The sequence below is a fragment of the Molossus molossus genome, unplaced genomic scaffold (assembly GCF_014108415.1).
Source record: "Molossus molossus isolate mMolMol1 unplaced genomic scaffold, mMolMol1.p scaffold_m16_p_14, whole genome shotgun sequence".
Taxonomy (NCBI): domain Eukaryota; kingdom Metazoa; phylum Chordata; class Mammalia; order Chiroptera; family Molossidae; genus Molossus; species Molossus molossus.
The window spans coordinates 85881254-85902109 of record NW_023425349.1 but is presented as its reverse complement, the minus strand read 5'-3'; the positions used below and the strand labels follow the sequence as shown (position 1 = coordinate 85902109).

At 45.9% G+C, this 20856-nt stretch overlaps 1 protein-coding gene across 1 annotated transcript in view; it reads right to left on the bottom strand.

Annotated features, from left to right (window-relative positions):
- Positions 1-17990, bottom strand: part of FBP2 (fructose-bisphosphatase 2) — a 32111-nt gene extending 14121 nt beyond the window's left edge. The window contains exons 1-4 of the mRNA XM_036261207.1: positions 17741-17990; positions 12994-13156; positions 10276-10368; positions 1636-1776 (exon numbers count right to left, since the gene is read on the bottom strand). Of these exons, the coding sequence (XP_036117100.1) occupies positions 1636-1776; positions 10276-10368; positions 12994-13156; positions 17741-17910 (567 nt within the window). The 5' untranslated portion in view covers positions 17911-17990. The remainder of the gene's footprint in view (positions 1-1635; positions 1777-10275; positions 10369-12993; positions 13157-17740) is intronic.
- Between the last annotated feature and the right edge of the window lie 2866 nt (positions 17991-20856).

Below are 20856 nucleotides of genomic sequence, written 5' to 3'. Positions count from 1 at the left end.
TTTTCAGTTACATATATGTTTTTATCTTTGTTGTTGAGAGTAGTACAGATGTCTTCCCCTTTTATTCCCAATTGCTCCCCTCCACCAGGTTCCTGCCCTGCCCCAGGCCTTCACCACCGTTGTCTGGTCCACGGGCAGTGTGTATATGCATATAAGAACATTAAAAAATTTTTTTTCTTTATTGATTTTAGAGAAAGAGGAAGGGAGAGGGAGAGAGAGATAGAAACATTGTTGAGAGAGAACATCAGTTGGCTGCCTCCTGCCTGTCCCCTTCTGGGGATCGGGCCCACAACCTGGGCATGTACCCTGACCAGTAATTGAACCAGTAACCTCTTGGTGCATGGGTTGATGCTCAACTACTGAGCCACACTGGCCGGGCTATAAGAACATTTTTAATGTACACTTTCCATGAAAGCTCAGCCTTATTTTTTTTAACTCTTGCGTCTTTATCTAATTATCTCTTCATTTAATGAGCATCAGGCTATGAGATTTTCCATCCACCCCAAGGCTGTGCTCCTTCCCCTCTGTTGCCCAGCATGCTCACGTTGTGAGAAATGTGGAGCATTACACAGGACCTGATGGAGCAGCTTTCCACTAGCCTCTCCTCTTGGGAAGAACATGGAGTCGGGAAGGCCCCCAGACCCGTGCTGGCCAGTAGGGCAGCCACTAGCCACCTGTGGCTGTGTAAGTTAACTAAAATGAAGCAAAATGAAAAGCCCCGGCTCCTCAGTCACACGAGCCTCATGGCAGGTGCTCAGTTAGGAAGGCACAGGCCACAGGACATGTCCATCGCCACAGAAGTTTCGACTGGATGGTGCCGCTCTAAAGAATCCACGTTTCTGTCTGGAAACCTGCAGCACGGAGATTCATAAATCATCGCGTTCCCATAAACAAAGAGGAATAAACTCTTTTTTTGTTAGTTTTGTTTCGTTAACCTCACCCGAAGGTATTTTTTCCATTGATTTTTTTTTTTCTAGAGAGAGTGGAAGGGAAGTGGGGAGGGTGGGAGAGAGAGAGAGAAACATTGATGTGAGAGAGACACATCAATTGATTGCCTCCTGCGTGAGCCCTGATCAGGGCCAGGGATCAAACCTGCAGCCCAGGTACATGCCCTTGACCAGGAATTGAACCCTCAACCCTCCAGTGTGCAGGCCATTACTCTAGCCACTGAGCCAAACCAACCTGGGTGAGGAATAATCTCTTCAAGGGCAGGGCCTGAGTTGATAGCACTGAATCTACAGAACCCCTCAAATTCCATCACTTGGACAAAGGTCCTTAATATTTTTTGATGATGCTGTTGGCTCCTCAAACTAGACTCTCTGTCCCCAGAAGCAAGTATTAAGAATGACCAGGGCCCTGACGAGGTGGCTCTGTTGGTTAGAGCATCATCCCAATATGCCAAGGTTGTGAATTCAATCCCCAGCTGGGGCACATACCAATGAATGCATAAATAAGTGGGATAACAAATCACACACACACTCTCTCTCTCTCCTTTCCTCTCTCCAATAAATAAATAAATAAATTTTAAAAACAGATTTTTTTAAGAATAAACAGGAAATTATCCCAGAGGACTAGAATTGAATGACAGAGCCCCATGGAGTCCCAGGTGCTGATAATGCCGTACTGGGTACTTACTGGGTCGAGCATGAAGAGGTCCACACCTTGCCCAGTGGAAAGAGCCACCAGGGTCGCACTGCCATAGAGGGCATAGCCCGCAGCCACAATATTGCGGCCTGGCTGCAGGGCATCCTTTTCAGAAGGCTCGTCCCCTGAGGTCTGAGGAAGAGAGGAGAGGAACACAGTACATTATTGCCTCCGGTGTGGGCTTCTTAGCTCTCCTGAAGCATACCTTTTAGGGTAAAATGAAAATTTGCATTGATGTGGGACTCTGTATCTTTCAAAACATTTTCACGTTATGTTTTTGTGAAACAATGGAGAGGCTCTATAACCTCATTAGAAAGAAGGGATGGAGGTCAGAAAGGTACTCACATAACATCTTCCAACCAGTGAGTAATAAAGCTGGGCTTGGACCCATGTGTCTGGTGTCTGGGCCAGCATCACTCTCAACAACTAATGAGATAAGAGGCCAGTTTACCCTCTGCTGGTAACATTCTAACAGCCTTATTTTGAAACCAAATCTCATCCTTCTTTAAGGATTTCTTTAAAATGTCACTTTCCCCTTAATATTTTTCTAGGGCTACAAGTTAATTTAATTAAAAGCGGCACATTCCTTTTAATATTTTTCCTTACTTTTACAATCTTGCATTCTTTCTAACACATTTTTTTTTTACAAATAATTATATTTGCATTTGATGTGTGTGTGTGTGCGCACGCGCTCACTCTCAATAATTTTGGCTTTATTACAGATTCCCAGGCCACACACGGATTCTGAGAGGCAGACCCCAGAGCAGTGATTCTCAGTGGGCCTGCAGCATCCGCATCCTGGGATCTCACTGGAGATGCATATTCTTGGGCTGTGCCCCCCGCCCACCTCCAGGGTCAGAAATGCTGGGCCTTCAGCGTCTGCCCTCCAGGTGACTGATGCAAACAGAAGTTTCAGAACAACTGCTCTAGAACCTCGTATCTTAAGGTCCTTCAGAGAAGTAGAAGGCAAAGGTGGTATTAGGTTTTTTAATTAAAATCTTCAGTCGTCCCCATTGAAGCTTTTGAAACACCTTTACTTAGCCATCAGAAGGGTCACATTTTCTCCGTACAAAAGCAGAGTTCTCCCAGACTGGAGATTTCCTTTCTCTGAGCTGTGATGCTGTGGCCTCTGCTGGGCACCACACTCTCTCCTTCGTCCTTGGAAACTTGCACTGTGGTTTAAAGGAAATTACTCCTCCCCGACTGGTTCCTCTGGCCTTTAATTACTCGTAGAATCCCTAGCCTTCAAAAAATAATAACAAGAAATACTTTCTAGACTACAAGGTTTTCCTCCAGCTATTGCCCTGCCTCTGTCTTCACCTATGTCCTAGAGTCTAGGATGCCTGTCTACACTGTCTTCCTTCTCTAGATAGGCTGACCCTATCTACCAAATCTTGTGCATACTTTTCATTTCTACCTCTTACCCGACCTCTAGGTAGTGTTGAATCTTTTGGCTGCTGCTTTCTTCTTCAGATGAGTCTCTCCAGAGCGCCTGTCCACCTCCCTCTTGTCTGGCTTTCTTTCTGACTCTCTAGATATTTCTCATTTGTTTCTGCAACTCCTCTTCTTAAATGTTGATGCTCCTCCTGGTTCGTCCCCAGGCCTTGAGTGTCTATCCAGTGCAAAATGCACCTTCTTAATCACCACTTAATCCAAAGTGAGGACTCTCAGCTGCGATGTTTGTGTTATGAGTGCCAAACCCTCCCTACAAGTGTAATTGGGTCTGGGATGGATTCCTGACCCAAACTGGCCCAATCAGAGTCTCTGCTCCAGAAATCTGTATTTGGAGCTAGAACATTCTGGCTGATGGCAATTTGGGAGCATTGGGGTGACCACCTTTCTTCTGTCATTGGCCGAAGAATCACACAAAACTGGTCTACAGAGAGAACAAGGAATGCAGTGGCCATAGGAAGACAAGATGAGCAACTTTGAGGAAAAAAGCTCTTCTACCTTGACCCTTCTCTGGCCCTTTCTGAGGCTGGTCGTACTTCTGTCTTGGGGCTTCCTGATTCATCCCTGCTATTTATAGCAGAGTCCAGACGAATATAGCTCTCTTCTCTCTTCAGTCTACCCACTCCTCAGCAAACTCACCCACAACCAGAGTTGCAAGCAGGTGTCCATGCCTCCCAGACCTCCACCTTCATCTCTTCTGATGGCCCAACTCTTGGAGCCACTCGTCTGCCAGACATCCTTCCTCAGGTATTCCCCAGATGCCTCAAGCTCAGCATGTCAAAGATAAAATTCATCTGCCTTGTCTCACCCCCCAAAATTTCCACTCTTCTCTCATTGCTCCCCATCTGAACAAATAGCACCATCGTCTGACCAATGGAAATCTGGGAATCACCCTTCCCTTCCTTTCACCAGCCACAACCTCCACTCAGTCACTAAATCCAGTCCATTCTACAACCCACTCTTCGCAGGTCCATACCCTCCTGTCTGTCCTCACCACTACCTCTTGGTCTGAGTGACCATCCCCTTTTGTCTGGCTCCTCCACTTTGTTCTTGCCCAGCTCAGATCCAGTGTTCTCTGTTTAAAACACTACATTGATTTCCCATGGCCTTGATGTCCAAAATTCTTAAAATAGAAAAAAACTCATAACTCAATAGCAAAAACAAACAATATATTAAAAAATAGGCAGAGGACTTAAATAGACAGTTTCCAAAGAAGACATACAAAGGGCTAACAGGTATATAAAAAGATGCTCAAAATCACCAATTATCAGGAAAATGTAAATCAAAACCACAATGAAATATCATCTCATACCTGTTAGATAAAAGATAAAAAGTGTTGGTAAGGATATGGAGAAAAGAAAATCCTTGTGCACTGTTGATGGGAATGTAAATTGGTACAGTCACTATGAAAACAGTATAAAATTTCTTCAAAAAATTAAAACTAGAACTAATGATCTATTAATTCTACATCTGGGTATATATCTAAAGGAAATTAAATCACTATCTTTTTTTTAAAACTTATCTTCATTGTTGAATGTATTACAAGTGTCCCCTCATTCCCCCCCCATTAACCCCTTCCTCTCCGCTCCTACCCCCTTCCTGCCTACCCTACACTATTGTCTGTGTCCACTGGTGATGTATATATGCATAGAAGTTCTTTGGTTTATCTCTTCTCATCCTCTTTCCCCCCCTTCTCTTTGAGGTTCCTCAGTTTAACAACCAATTTGTACTTCTTAATTCCTTCATCTTGTTTGACCATGCCCCCAACCCCACCCCCATCTGGTGACCAACAAAAAGCTTTTTCTGTATTTTTGAGTCTGTTTCTGTTCTGCTTGTTCATTTGGTTTGCAGATTCAACTGTTGATAGATATATATTTATTGCCATTTTATTGTTCATATGTTTTATCTTCTTCTTCTTCAAGAAGACCCTTCAACAATCATATACTACTGGTTTGGTGGTGATAAACTCCTTTAGCTTTCTCTTGTCTGGGAAACTCTTTATATATCCATTGATTCTAAATTATAGCTTTGCAGGATAGAGTAATCTTGGTTGTAGGTCCTTGTTTTTCATCACTTTGAATATTTCTTGCCACTCCCTTCTGGCCTGCAAAGTTTCTTTTGAGAAATTGACTGACAATCTTATGGGAACTCCTTTGTAGATAACTAACTGCTTTTCTCTTGCTGCTTTTAAGAGTCTCTCTTCGTCTTTAACCTTTTGCATTTTGATAATGTCTTGGTGTGGGTCTCTTTGGGGTCATCTTGTCTGGGACTCTCTGTGCTTCCTAGACTTGTATGTCTTTTTCCTTCACCAAGTTAGGAAAGTTTTCTGTCATTATTTTTTCAAATAGGTTTTTAATTTCTTGCTCTCTCTCTTCTCCTTCTGGCACCCCCATGATGTGAATGTTGGTACACTTGAACTTGTCCCAGAGGCTCCTGATACTGTCCTCATTTTTTTTTTTTTAATTCTTTGTTCTCTTTGCTATTCTGATTGGGTGTTTTTTGCTTCTTTATACTCCAAATTGATGGTTTGCTTCTTGCCTTCACTTACTCTACTACTTGTTCCCTATAAATTATCCTTTATTTCAGTTAGTGCAGCCTTCATTTCTGACTAGTACTTTTTATGCTCTTGAGGTCCTCACTAAGTTCCTTGAAATTTTCACTAAGTTTCTTGAGCATCCTTATAACCGGTGTTTTGAACTCTACATCTGTTAGATTGTTTATCTCCCTTTCATTTAGTTATTTTCCTGGAGTTCTGTTCTGTTCTTTCATTTGGGACATGTTTCTTTGTCTCCTCATTTTGGCTGCCTCCATGTGTTTGTTTCTATGTATTAGGTAGAGTTGCTATGTCTCCTAGGCTTCCTAGGGTGGCCTATTGTTGTAGGTGTCCTGTAGGGTCCAGTGGCACAGTCTCCCTGATCACCCCAACTGGGCCCTCTAGGTGTACCCCTAGTGTGGACTGTACACTCTTCTATTGTAATTGAGTCTTACCCCTAGTGTGCACTGTACACTCTTCTGTTTTAATTGTAGTGCAGTTGGCACTACAAAATGATTTGTCGATGGCTGCTTCTTGTGCTTGGCTTAGAGGTGCCCAGGCAAAGCCAGGCTGTGAACCAAAGCTGGCTGCTTCTAGTGCCGGACCTGGGGCCACTTGAGAGGTATGGGGTTCTCTGAGGTCAGATGCTGCTTGTTTGAGAGAATTTAGGAAAATCTGAAGCAGGAGCCAATACAGGCCAATCCTATGGTAAAGCCACTGGAAAGAGCCTGGGTGGGCCCAAAAGTTGGGTGGGGAAAGGCCTCAGTGGATCACCAGGGCAGAGCAAACAGTGTGTCAGGTTTCTGGAGTCCCAGATAAGGTCCTCATCTGCTGGCCCTGTGGGGGAAGGGCTCACCAAAGGGACAATGGCCTCCACCATCACATCTGTCTAAGAGATAGCTGCCTCTCTAGCTCTCGTCCCGATGCCAAACGACTCAGTTCTTCCCCGTATGTCTCTGGTGCCTTTCAAGCTGCCTCCCCAACCCTGGAGCCTGGATGGAGCAAGTTTGAGTAAGTCTGTGCGTGAGCCCTTTAAGAGGAGCTGCCTAGGGCTCAAGTATCCTCAGTCTCCCTCAGCCTCAGTTCCCGCTGGTTTTTACAGCCAGAAGTTCTGAGGATTCTCTTCCTGGCACTGGAACCCTGAGCGCCTGGTGTGGGAGAAGGACCCCTCACTCCTCAGGGAGAACCTTCCCAGCTGAGGTGTTCTCCTGATTTTTATCCACCACATGTGGATGTGGGATCAGTCTGTCCACCTCTGCCCCTTCTACCCGTCTCCATGTGGCTGCTTCTTTAATTACATAGTTGCAGGACTTCCATTCAACTCAACTTCAGGCGGTTCTGAAGGGTGGTTGTTCTGTAGCTTAGTTGTAATTTTGATGTGGTTGTGGGAGGAGGCGATACTGCATTTACCTATGCCACCATCTTGACCGGAAGTCTCGAAATCACTATCTTAAAGATGTATCTGCACCCCATGTTCATTGCAGCATTATTCACAAAAGCCAAGATATGGAAACAACCTAAGTGTCCATCAGTGGATGAACTGATAAAGAAAATGTAGTGTATGTATATAAGGAATAGTATTCAGTCATAAAAAAGAAGAAAATCTTGCCATTTGTAGCAACATGAATGGATCTTGAGGGCATTGTGCTGAGTGAAAAAAGTCAGAAAGAGAAATATAAACACTATATGAGCTCACTTATATGTGACTCTATAAAAAACAAATTCATAGAAACAGAACAGAGCAGTGGTTGCCAAGGACAAGTTGGGGGGAATGGGTGAAGGTGGTCAAAAGGTACAAACTTTCGGTAATAAGATAAATAAGTTCTGGGGAGGTAATGGACAGCATGGGAACTATCGTTAATAATGCTATACTGTATATTTGAAAGTTGCTGAGAGTAAGTCATAAAAAGTCTCATCACAAGAAAAAATTTGTAACTATGTAAGGTGATAGGTGTTAAATAAGCTATTGTGTTGATCATTTCACAATACATGCATATACCAGATCATTATGTTGTACACCTAAAACTAACACAGTGTTATATGTCAATTATATTTCAATACAACGAGGGGAGGGAGCTATTAAGAGCTGTGATGGTGACGTTACCAGGAGCACTGAGCTTGCTGGTGGGTAGAGCCATGGCTGCCTCATGACCAGCCGTGAAGAGCAATGGCCATGATGAAAACACCAACATCAGTCACCTCAAAGATACAACTGGGTGTCTTTTTTCAGAATCTCATAAATATCACACCAGTGATCTCTGTTTTTACCTGGAAGCTGTACCTCAAAGCGGGAAATGAAGCTCCTTTACTCACCTAGCTTATTTTTGCTTAGACTTGAAATAGCATCTGAGTCTTTAACTTTCTCAGATACCAGAGACAGTGTCTTGTGTCCTCTTCTTCTTCCTCAACAAAAGTCTCCTTGTCTCTCCTCTAGCAGGCTTGGCTTCCACTTTGTTCTCCAAGACAGGAGGAATAGACCACTTGCCTGTACCTTGCTTTTCTTCTCAAAGAAACAGTTTAGGCTAATTCATACATTCTGCTATGGTTAGTTTTCTGCTAAGCTTTTGCCCTGAAAATCAAATGCTTGCCCTGTTTTTGGACAGTCATCAGCCAAGCATTACCAATCTGTACAGACAGCCCTTTAGATGGCACAAGGCACACCCACTCTTGCCTGCATTTGTGTGATCATAGGTAGGTAGGTGGACAGAGCATAGGTAGGTAGGAGCCAGAGAGATGGGCCTCGGACACCAGTACTAGGGCAAGTTACCCAGCCTTGAGACCTTCCAATGCTACTGGTCTCCTTCTGCCCGAAAGCCACAAGGGCAAAGGCCCAGCCATCCTGATGGGCGCAAGGACTGATTCTAAAGCTGAGGAAGAGTGTGGATTATGTGGTTTGTCATAAAGTTTCTGATGGTCACCAATCAAGCCATATGATTCTGTCTATTGTTAGGTACGTGAGGAAAATGGAATGGCCCCGAAGATACCCTAATCTCCAGAATCGGGGGCAATTTTGCATTTGTGGGGTGCAGAGTTGGTATAACTAACTCCATCTTGAATTTGAACCTTATTGTCTGAGCACATAGAGGTTTGGACCCACAGCCAAATTCTGGGCTCCAGCCCAGGGAGAAACCCACAGGTGAACGTAGTAAGGATGACTAGGCACCTCCGAGGACACTGTCAAATATCCTGACTCCGGACTTTGAAGACTAATCTTAGAGACCACCGGCATTTCTAACAAGTGCAGATGAAGGGAGACACCCCCAAACGAAGGGTAAAAGTGAAACCAGAACAGTGACCTTTGCTACTCGCCCTCTTGGTAATGAGCCGTGCTGACAGCTCGTGTGTCTGGCTTGGTGGCCGTTGATGATTCCGAGGCCTTGCTGTCTCGAGCTGAGTCAGCAGTCTTCCTTGCAAGACATGGACTCCCTGGACACAGAGGCTTCCGTGACTCTGAGTGACCAGTGACCACTGCTCTCTGAGCAGCCTGGACTGGAGGACATTTAGGATGCTTGGACTTTCAGTCCGTTGACTCCCAATACTTGTGTGTGTTCACATGTGTCTGTGATTTGGACTGAACCTGCAGTAATAAAGGCTAAAGTTGACAGCACAGTCACTTGCATTGGCTCACGGCTGTTTCTTGGTGTCAGGAACCTAGAGGGCCCAGTGACCACCTAGGGTCCCGGCCTCCGTCAGGCACCCCTGAAACTATGCAGGGGTCAGAACTTTGAATGACTTGTAGGAAAGACTACACCCATAGCCAGAGCGCTCATGACAGCACTACATGGCAAAGGGACTTTGCAGGTGTAATTAGAGTTACCTAATTAAATAGGCAGCTCATCTTGGACCTAATCAGGCAAACCCTTTTAAGCAGAGAACTTTCTGTGGCTGGAGGCAGAGCAATGAGGCAAAGTGGGGGTGTCAGAGATCAAAAGAGTGAGGAAGATTTGTCCTGCCTTTGCTGGCTTTAAGGACATAGGAATCACAAGCCGGGGAATGCAGGGAACCTCTAGAAACTGCAAGTCATCCTCAGCATCGACCAAGATGCAAGGACCTCTGTCCTACGACAGAATGGAACTGAATTCTGCCAACCACCTAAATGAGCCTGGAAGCTACTGCTACACACACAGCCCAGCCTCTCGGCAGGAAGTCAGGCTGGCTGACACCCAGATTTTGACCTTAGGAGACCCTGAGCAGAGAACCCAGTCACATCCGCCAGACCTGGGACCTACCGAACCAGGAGGTCATCAGTGGGTGTCATTTTAAGCTCTAAATGTGTGATGCATTGTTATGGCGGCAACAGAAGAGGAGTACAGTCCGATTTGAAATACATTAAGAAAAAACAGATGCCCCCTGGAACCTCATCCCATGTCTGACATTTGTGCCTCATCCAGGTTTTAAAAACAAGGCCCCATCCGTCCCCTTACTTTGCCGTCCCATGAATGCAGTGGAGAAGGCAGGGGCGGGGGGTGATTGATTTGTCCCTCCAGTGAGGGGTCCGAGGCGGAGTGGGCTTCATGGTTTGCCTGGGGGGCCCGTCTGCTTTGTGGGAGGACAGAGATTAGAATTCCAGACTCGTGGCTCCCAGGCCAGGAACCTTCCGGAACCCACCAGGGGAAAGAGGCTTTAAAGATCAGGCTGTCACTCACCTTTCTGTAGATGGCAAATATAGTTCCAATGGAGGCCAGACAGTCAATATTGGAAGATCCATCCAGTGGGTCAAAGCAGACCACGTATTTCCCCTAAATGCACAGAGAGAAGAATCACTTCAGATCAACACAATCTACATAAGTGACCATGGGGGGCAAATAACACAGCACCAGAAAGCGATGGAGAGCAAAGGGATATTCTTATTTAAAAAATGCAGTGCCGCCCTGGCCGGTTTGGCTCAGCGGTTAGAGCATCGGCCTGCGGTCCAGAGAGACCCGGGTTCGGTTCCTGCTGAGGGCATGTACCTCGATTGCAGTTTGTCCCCGGCCCTGGTTGGGTCATTCATGTGGCAGCCACTTGATGTGTCCCTTTCACATCGATGTTTCTCTCTCTCTCTCTCTTTCTTTCTCTCTTCCTCTCTCTCTCTCTCTCTCTCTCTCTCTTTCTCTCTCTCTTCCTCTCTCTCCCTCCCGCTCTACCTGAACAAAAAATGAAAAGTATCCTCGGATGAGGATTAAAAAAAAAATGCAGTGACTTGAGGCAGGTGGAGTGTACCAGCATATGTGAGCTGCGCGCTCAGGGCTGACCTGTCCACACACGTCAGTGGAGGCCACACAGGGCGACGAAGGTCCCTCTGCTCCTGCCTCCTCTGGCTCCACCCTCCCCTCCTACCTGGGCCCCCAGGGACTTGGAGCTGCTGTACCCAACCCACCTGCCTGATGTGAAGACCAGAGGACAGAGCAGATGGGGTCTGTGATACCATGTCCCTCATGCCCACACACACTGCGGTCACAGACAGCTCCAGACAGCATTTCGTGGGGCAAAATCACCAGATACTTTTTACAGATCTCCTCTGTGCAAGGCCCTATGACAGCCCGAGAGAAGGGGACTGGAGTCTCCTGGCTACTTAAACAGAGTAATAACACTTGAGTCCTGACCAGATAGCTCAGTTGGCTAGAGTGTCGTCCTGATACACAAATGCTGTGGGTTTGATTCCCAGTCAGGCAAGGTACACACAAGAACCAATGAATGTACCACTAAGTGAAACAACAAATCAGTATTTCTCCAATATTTCTCTCTCTCAATCCTTCTCTCTCTCCTTTCTTCTCTCTCTCAAATCAATAAGTAAAAATTTAAAAAATTAAAATAAAATAGCCCTGGCCAGTTTTGCTCAGTGGTTAGAGCGTTGGCCTGCCGTCTGGAGAGACCCGGGTTCGGTTCCTGCTAAGGGCATGTACCTCGGTTACAGTTTGTCCCCGGCCCTGGTTGGGTCGTGCAGGTGGCAGCCACTTGATGTGTCCCTTTCATGTCGATGTTTCTCTCTCTCTCTCCCCCTCCCACTCTATCTAAACAAAAAATGGAAAAATGTCCTCGGGTGAGGATAAAAAAGTAAAATAATACATATTCCTTTTAAAAAACTTGGAGTAAAATGGGAGTCACTTCCATTATCACTAAAATCACTTTCCCTGACTTTCTGGTGGGTGACGCCCTTGCTGAATCTGAGCTTTATTTCCTTTATTTCTCCCTTGCTCAACAGGGGTGGGCAGGGTAGGGGGGAAGGGCACAAAAAGGTGGGGTGATTCATAAACTTGGAAATTCCCCATTCTCCCTGCGGACAATCCAACTTAGCCCGTTTATTCACTCATGTATTCATTCACAGATATCTGGTGGGCAGATGTTGGAGAGTGTTTAAGGAACTTATATGGGAACATGGAATATTCAAGAACTAGCATGAAGACCTATGTAGCTCAGGTCAGCCAGGAAAGAACATGGCAGATCAGACTGGAGAGAGAATTGAGGGTCATATCAGTGGAATCTGAACATTCAAAAGAACAGGTGTGATTTAGCTTAAATTATGTGAGATGAGAAGACTCAAGTGCTGTGCACAGTCCCTGGCATGCAGTAGGTGCTTAATAAACTTGGCTTTACCTTTTCTGTCCTACTGGCTAATCATAAAGAAATGGCACTTTGTCCCCAACACCCAGTGTATACATCAAGGGCCAAGAGTCCCAGCATGTATTCTATATCAGTGTATCGCAGCCGAACATGGTTGAGTTTTTTGGCCACCAGCAACCTTTCTCTTTAGTAAACTGTTCATGAAGTCAGAGTGAATATGGACTGTCCCAGCCATGCCCTGCACTAAGTTGACTATTGTATTAATGCAAGACAGCCACCATCTTTATGATTTATTTTCTGAGGCTGACAACGTGTCAGGAATAAAGAAATCTCGGCTGAAACCATAACCCCCTTGGGGAAGTGTGTGTGTGTGTGTGTGTGTGTGTGTGCAAGAGTAGGGTGGGTGGGAGTGAATAGAAATGAGGAGGGAACACGTAAGAGGCTGTATATTAAGGTTCTTCCCCGAAACTCTACTCATTACTGAACTTGATAATTTTCAAGTCCCCCCCAAAATGTCAGCACATGTTACCAAAGGGCATGTTAAGCCAAAATCCATGAACCCCACCCAGAGGCATTTTGCAAATCACTCTGATTTATTTCCTGAATGAGTCACTGCCCTGCTACGGAGTCCTTTTTTTTGTTTGTTTTTTTAACCTAACAGCATATGACTTCCAATGAAAGAAGCATGCAATTGTTTCCGGAAAGCAAAAGTTAAGCAACAGAGGAAAACCCCAGTAACAAATGCAAGACAACCAACTTCTCAACTCAGTATCACCATGTAGTGGCGACGAGCGGAACTGCATCCCGCCTCCTGCACGCACCCGCTGGTCCTTGGCGGTGATGATCGCCTCTTTATTCTCCTCTGAGACCAGTACGCAGGTGCTGTAGGAGGACTGGAGCATGTTGATCACCAGGGAGTTGGACAACACGTCCAGTTTCTTCACCTCATCCCCCGTCACGTTCACGCTTCCCGCGATCCCATACCTAAGAAGACACACACACACAAAAACAACTTTGAGTGACATCAGTAAAGGATCCTGAAGTCCAACAAACAAACACCACCAGTGTATATACTTTTCCCTTCATGGTTCCGGAGTCTCCAAATTATAAACACAGATCAAGTATGTCATGCCCCACAGCAGGGATGCTCAACCTTACTTCCTGTACACCCTGGGGATATGGTCCTAGCCCCCAGTTCTCCCAATATGTTGACCAGAATTCAGTCTTGCTAAAATACAAACCTACTCTGGGCACTAGCTGGTGAAGAGTTAGAGTTACAAAGTCAAACAGCGTTATAATTAATGACTCCCAAAAAATAAAGAACCATACTTTCCAGCCCTGGAATTTCAATGTGTTATTTATCCTTAAACAGTGGCCTGCTGGGCTGAATTAAAAATCACCCTGCTCTTGTGGGTGTTACTTGAATAAGAAGAAAATTTGGAGACACACTTAACTAATTTAATAGGGATTTTCCTATCTCTTTCCAAGCAATATCAGAAAGAGCACGACTATAACATTTTATCTAGAGTTGTTTTTTTTTTTAGAGTATTAATATGCAAAGTTCTCATGCCTTCCACCCTCATGGAAGGGATCCTTCTAATATTTGAGTCAGATCACTTACTTGTCCACCCAAAGTTCCCAAGTTCCCATAGTGCAAGGGGAACCCTTCAGATCCAATTGGCAGTGCCTGTTCCTGAACTGGCATTGTCTCTCGTGCCCCTCACCCTCACCTGGCCTGTCTCAGCCTCTGGACCAACCAGGCATACACCTGCCTTATAATCAACCTCTAGGTTGGGTGTCCTGCCCCCATGCTCTTCCCTCCAAGAGCCACATGGCTACAACCCCTCTGGAGCCTTTTGCATTCCAATAGCTGCAAAGGTTTTGTGGCCACTGGCACCCAGCAAGTTGCTCCTCTCCTTTTCACCTTCACTCATGGTGTTCCCCCCACAGGAGTACTCCCTGCACACCATCAGCTTTTCCCTACTGATACTCCTGATCCACTCTTGAAGCTTCCCTGGTCCCCCTTCATTTTTCCACCACACACCAGGAATACCCCTGCCACCCTGTCCACAGTGGCTCACAATCTGTTCATGGGAATGTCTTTCCTACTAGATTACCTGCCCACTGAGGCAAGAAGTGTGGCTGCCCTGGCTGCTGTGGCCCAGCAGTTGAGCATCAGCCTGAGCACGGGAGGGTCATGGTTTCAACTCCTGGTCGAGGGCATGTACCTGGGTTGCAGGTTCAATCCCCAGCCCCGGTAGGGGCCTGTTTAGGAAGCAACAAATTGACGTGTCTCTCTCACATCGATGTATATATCTCTCACTCTCTCTCTCTCCCCACCCCAACTCCCTTCCACTCTCTCTAAAAATCAATGGAAAAAATATCCTCAGGTGATGGTTAAAAGAAAAAAGAAGTGTGGCTACTCTATTTATTTCCACAGTATCCAGAAACATAAGAGATGCTCAACACATGTTCGCTGAACGATGAAAAAAAAAAAAGATGCAGAACCTGTGGGAAGTCTCATTCTCTTCCCCTTTTTAAAAAAACACATTTTTATTGATTTTTTGAGAGAGAGGAAGGGAGAGAGAGAAATATGGATGGGAGAGAGAAACATCAATCGGCTGCCTTCTGCATGCCCCCTACTGGAGGTTGAACCCTCCATTGAGGCACCCGCTGGGCTCTTCCTCTTCCTTTTTTTTTTTATCCTCATCTGAGGACATTTTTTCCATTTTTTGTTCAGATCGAGTAGGAAGGAGAGAGAGGAAGAGAGAGAGACATCGATGTGAAAGGGTCACATCGAGCGGCTGCCACCCACATGACCCAACCAGGGCCGGAGACAAACTGCAACCGAGGTACGTGCCCATAGCGGGAACTGAACCCGGGTCTCTCCAGACCGCAGGCCAACACTCTAACCACTGAGCCAAACCGGCTAGGGCTTCCTCTTCCTTTTTAAGGTCATTTATTTGTTGAAGAAATCCTCAAGTGGTCTAACAGGTAGCCTGGGTTGAGAACCTGGGATTTACCCTCAGGGGACAAGTCACTTCCCACCCTCTTCCCTGACTGACAGCCTCTCGGTCCCCACAGCCCTCCCCCTCACTGTGATCTGAAGGGCTGAGCCCAGCCTGGCCCCAAAGAGCTTAGCTTCTGATTCAAAACAAAAGCAAACGAACAACAGCAACAACAAAGCTGGGATCTTTTGCATCAAAGTTTAATGTGGATTCTTGAGGTGGCTACCCCCCCTCACAGGCCATCTCACCCTCCCTCCCTGCAGTGGCGGGGTGTCCTGCTGTGTCGCACACCCACATCCCTCCTTCCAATGAGGCCTGATTTCCTGACAAGGCTCCGGCTCCCGGTTAGAACACGGGTGAAGGGGTGTTTCATAACCCACAGGACAATACCTTCTAGCATGTTAACTAACACCAAAGCTTTCCTGACCATTTTAAAGGGGGACATTCAAACATTTTGACAAGAAAAGCCATGGAGAGGTTTTCAGGGGAGGTATCCTAGCAAGGAGTGGAGAAAAAAGAAGGAAAACATGGAAATGTCTGATCACTTTTAAGTTGTATTAATAGAGCCTGTGCCTAGAAATGTCTTCCCAAAAAGAGAAAGCAAAGGATGGGGGACTTGCGGCCCCTAACTGGGAAGTGGCGGGAGCGTGTGGGAGTCTCCAGCTCCCAGCAGAGTACCTCGGGACAGAGTTCAACCGTTTAGCTCTCTGAGAAGCAGTCCCTCTTAAAATAATCTCAGCATCTTGCCAGAAAAAAAAAATTCCAGCCAATGGGTTTATCCCGCTGCCACTTCGTGTGTCTTTTACAAGGAGAAAGGGGGGAGAATGCTGTCTGAACCCTCAGAATGTGGAGTTCCTGCCAGACCAAGGGAAATTCCGTTCCCCAGAAAACGTGGACGCCTGACCTCTTGTTTCCACGGGTTGCGCCTGCCACCTAGTGGTCATGCTGCAGCCTCGACCAGCCAGCTGGCAAATTTCCCCAGGTCTGTACTTTGAACTAGGATAACAAAGAGCATTTACTGAGCGTTTAGGGTTGGCACTGTCGACATCATCATCACATGAACTTACTAACCTTTACAACAGCCCTACAAGTTTTGGGCTATCAGTACCCTCTCAATTTCACAAATGGGGAAACTGAGGTCCTAGAGAGAATAGATCATTGCCAGCGATCATGTGGAAAAGCCAAGTCAGAGGAGCACCTTAATTATTCAATTCCTGGGTCCTCTTCATCTGGACATTAATTGCCACAGAGTCAGTTCTGCGGCCTATTGATACAACCCAGCAGCCGCTGTCCAGCTGAGCGTCCTGCCCAGACGCGGAGCTCAATGGACTTGGGTGAATAATACTGAGATGTCAGCAGGACAGGGCACTAAGCAAAGCAGGGCCCACATTCAGGGAGAGGCAAAGGCACTACTTAGTGTCACTCAGCAGGCCCCATCATCTGGCAGGAGCAGGACAGAGGCCAATGGCTGCACCTCACATTCGTGAACGTCCTTAAGTGTAGAGCTTGGCCATTATCTCTGAATGACAGCAATACACAGAGTAGGGAAAAGCTCATCGTAAAGCATCTTAAACTGGATCCCATTACTAGGTCACAAAACTTGTAAAAACAATTCTGTAGTTATCTTGTGATAATTATATCTTGTCATATAATGCTATCCCATTTCTGTTAAAAGCACTAAATTGATAATAATAAATTTTTAAATATTGGATTTTGTTTTTTCTTCACTTTGGAGTAGTAAAAATAATAATGGGTCCTTTCAACTTCTGCAAGGACCTCCACTAGAATGACTATAATAGGAAGGGAAGTCCACAAAGACTGCTTCTTTTTATTTGAAACTTAGACTGGACACTTGGCTGTGTCGCTCAGCAGCTGTGGCCTGAACTTGGACTCATTCTTTGCTTGGATGAAGCACCAAAGAGAACAAAGTGTAGAAGCGTACAGTCCATCCTCCCAAGCCCAGTACCTCCCAGTTTCCTGCCCACCAAGTGGAAAAGATAAAAAGTCACGGAGAAGAAATTAAAAAGTTGTTTTAAAAGCAAGACTCCTTTCCGTGGTAAGAAAGGAGATGTAGGCTGGGGCTCTGGGAAGTTATTTGTAAATGATCCCTGTCTCCTCATGTCCTGGCAAAGGTGATGACAATAAAATGTTCCCATCTGCCAAGGGTGTGAAGAGTCTCCTGGCTGTTTCTTTGTGCCGGTGAGGATGCAAATGCTAAAGTCACCATAGTTCAGTCTGTTTTCATGTAACAAGCCACTGAGCTTGTTATCATTATAACACATGGCAACTGGAAAATTATTTATACACATACACACACACACACACACACACACACACATATATATGTATATATCGCATGTCTCTAATTATTTTGTTCCTTTCTTGAAACAAGTCAAAGCACATGTGACAGAAACCTTAAGGCAATTCTGTCCAGAGCACATAGATAAAGCACGTTGACCAGATTTCCCGCCAAGCACCTGCAGCTTGCCCAATCACCCCACCTGGGCCCTCTCCCCGCGTGGGGCGGCTCCGTGTCCCCGCACCTGCTCCCAGGACTCACAGGTTGGCCAGGCCGGCCTTGCGCACCGCGGAGGAGATGGCCTTGATGGCCGTCAGCATGGAGTTCAGCAGCTGCGTGAGCTCTCCTGTCCCTTTGGCCTGCCGCCCCCTTTCCATGACATAGCGGGTGAGGGTGAGCATGTCGGTTTCGAAGGGGCTTCTGTCCGTCATTGTGGCGGGTAACTTTTCAAAGCCTTCTTTTCTCCCTGCAGAAAGCCGTGTTTATCTCCAGGAACTGTAGCTCCCTGGAATCAGAGCTGGCAACTGCAAAACTTATTTAAGGAGAAGTGCCCCAGCCCACGTGGTTGAGATGACTGGGCAAGCCCGCAAGGATAGCTCTGGCTCTGGCATGGGTATCCGGGAGGCGGCCAAGGCCCCTCAGCAGGCTGGAAATAGAACCGGGAAGCCCAGAGACACAGACCTACTCCTCTTGATGAGCTCCTTTCTTTAGAGATGCTAGGCAGCAACCACTTAGTAATACGTGGGAAATGAGAAATCCAGCCACTAAAAAACCATAAAACCCTCTTATTCAAGGACTGAAAAGGATTCTTCACAGCCATCTACTGCAGAACCTACTTCCCCACGACTATAGAAAGTACATTGGCAAATCTCTGGGGTCTAGGTGGTGGCAAGCCTGGGGCCTCTTAGCCAGGGTCTTTTCATATAAGTTTGACGGATGCTTTTTATTTCCCAAAAGCGTGTAAGACTGAATGGACATCCATAATAGATATCCAAATCTAGAGGAAATGAAGTCTATTCCTCGCACAGTGCCTAGAACCAGGGTTATTATTATCAATTTCGCTAAATTTGCTGTTTTCGAACAAAAATAATACTTGCTTATTGAAAAGGAAACACTGCAGAAGTATATACAGAAAAAAAAAGTCCTCACCACCAGGCCATCCCCCAACCCAGTCCTTAGACATAACTACCTTTTCAGCTGGTGGGACTCTGTTTTGGTCATAGCACAGGTGGGGGCTGCCTAGGGTGGCCCAAGCACTTGCTCTGGGGACAAACAGGCCTGACTCTGAGTCCCCAGCTAGTCATCTGCTAGTTGGACAAACCTGTTTCCTCACTTGTAAATCGGGAGAATGATAAAACATCTATCTGCCTTACAGAGTGGAGGTGAGGATTAAAGTGGTAAGATGTGCCTGGCACACAGTAGGTGCTCAATACTTGTTCACTATTATTACCCTTCCAAGTTTTGGATGTATATATAACTCTCGTGTGTGTGTGTGTGTGTGTAGATATATAGCTATAGATATGTAGATATATATATGTAAAATTTCATTTCACAAGTTAGAATTTGCACATTGCTTTGTAATTTGATTTTTCCTTTGAAAGTTATTCCAGTGAGAATGTGTTTAGCTACAAGTAATAGAAAACTCAGTGTGATTTAAATATGTGGGGATTTATTTTTCTCCTATATTCTCAACTCACTCAGAGGTGGCTGCGGGCATTCATTTAGCCATTCAAATGTTTCATTAGAGACCTCTGTCTCTTCTCTGTGATCTTTGGTGCTGAAATGCTTGTCACTTCATGGGCACAAATGGACATCACAGCTCTGAGCATCTAGCCCGTATGGAAGACCCACACAGGAGAGAAAGGGCAGCTCCAACTGCATCAGTTCCCTTTTATTAGAAAAGAAACATTTCTCCAGAACACCCCCTAGCCTCCACCCCAGTAGGTTTCTACTCATGTAGAGTTGGCCAGATTTATGTCATATGGTGATCCCTTGCTGCAGGAGTTGAATCAACCCATCTAGTGTCTGCCACCACCCTGGCCAGTTTGGCTCAGCAGTCCTTGGACCAAAGAGTCACGGGTTTGATTCCATTCAAGGGCCCATACCTCGGTTGCGGTTGGACCCCGGCCCTGGTCGGGGTCATGCAGGAGGCAACCAGTTGATGTGTCTCTCTCACGTCGGTATTTCTCTTCTCTCTCTCTTTCCCTCCTTCCCACTCTATCTGAAGATAAGTGGGAAAATATCCTCAGGTGAAGATTAAAATAAAAAAATAAGTAAATAGAGTGCCGCCAAGTGTTGGTACACAGAGACGTACTGCAGTCCAGTGTGGCCGGTTAGACTGCTTTGGAAACTGTGCTCTGCAGACAGGGCTGTGACAAGCTCCTCATCTCTGTGCACGGACCTGTGCGAGGACTGCAGAGAGAGATGGTTCTGAGGAGGAACCGCTGTGCCAGAGCATCTTAAATTTGACATCACCAGGATCTCAACCAGAAAACTCTCTCTTTCCTTCCCTGGAGCTTCTGGGAATTGGAGGGCTATAGATCCTGACGAGTCGCATGACCAGTAACAAATAACTGGTCTGTCTTTCACATGGGAGTCCAACTGTGACTCCTCGGACATAATCACAGAAGGAGCTGGTGTCACCAGTGAATGACTGCCAGATGGAGGGGGCCTGGCTGACTGGTTCCCATTGAAATCTAACATTGTCACCGAGGAAGGGTTTCCTTCATGATGGGTGCACAGCAATGTCACGCAGAGTGGATGTCAAATCTTCCTTACAGAAGTGAACATGTACAACACACAAAAACCAACTCACGAATATTTATAGAAACTCGATTTTAATGGTCAGAAACTACAAGCACACACATGCTCTTGAAGGGTGAAGAGATAAACTATAGTAGATCTATAAAATGGAATACTTTTCAGCAATAAAAAAAGGAACAAGCTATTGCTACATGTAGCACGAGGCTGAACCTCAAAGGCACTGTGCTGGTGAAAGAAGCCAGTCTCAAAAGATGTTATGTTCTAGGATTCCATTTTTATGATATTCTCAACAAGACAAAATTATAGAGATAGAGAATAAGTCCATGGCTGCCAGGGGTTAGGAGTGAGGGGAGGGAACAGAAAATAGGAGTATTTTGCTTGATGGAACTGTTCTATATCCTGATTATGAATATATGTGTTAAAAATCATAGAGCTGCCCTGGCTGGTTTGGCTCAGCGGTTTGAACATCAGCTCGCAGACCAAAGAGTCACAGGTTTGATTCTAGTCAAGGGCCTGTACCCTGGTTGCAGTTCGGTCCCAGCTGGGGTCCGGGTCGTGTGGGAGGCAACCAATCGATGTGTCTCTCTCACATCAATGTCTCTCTCTCTCTTCCT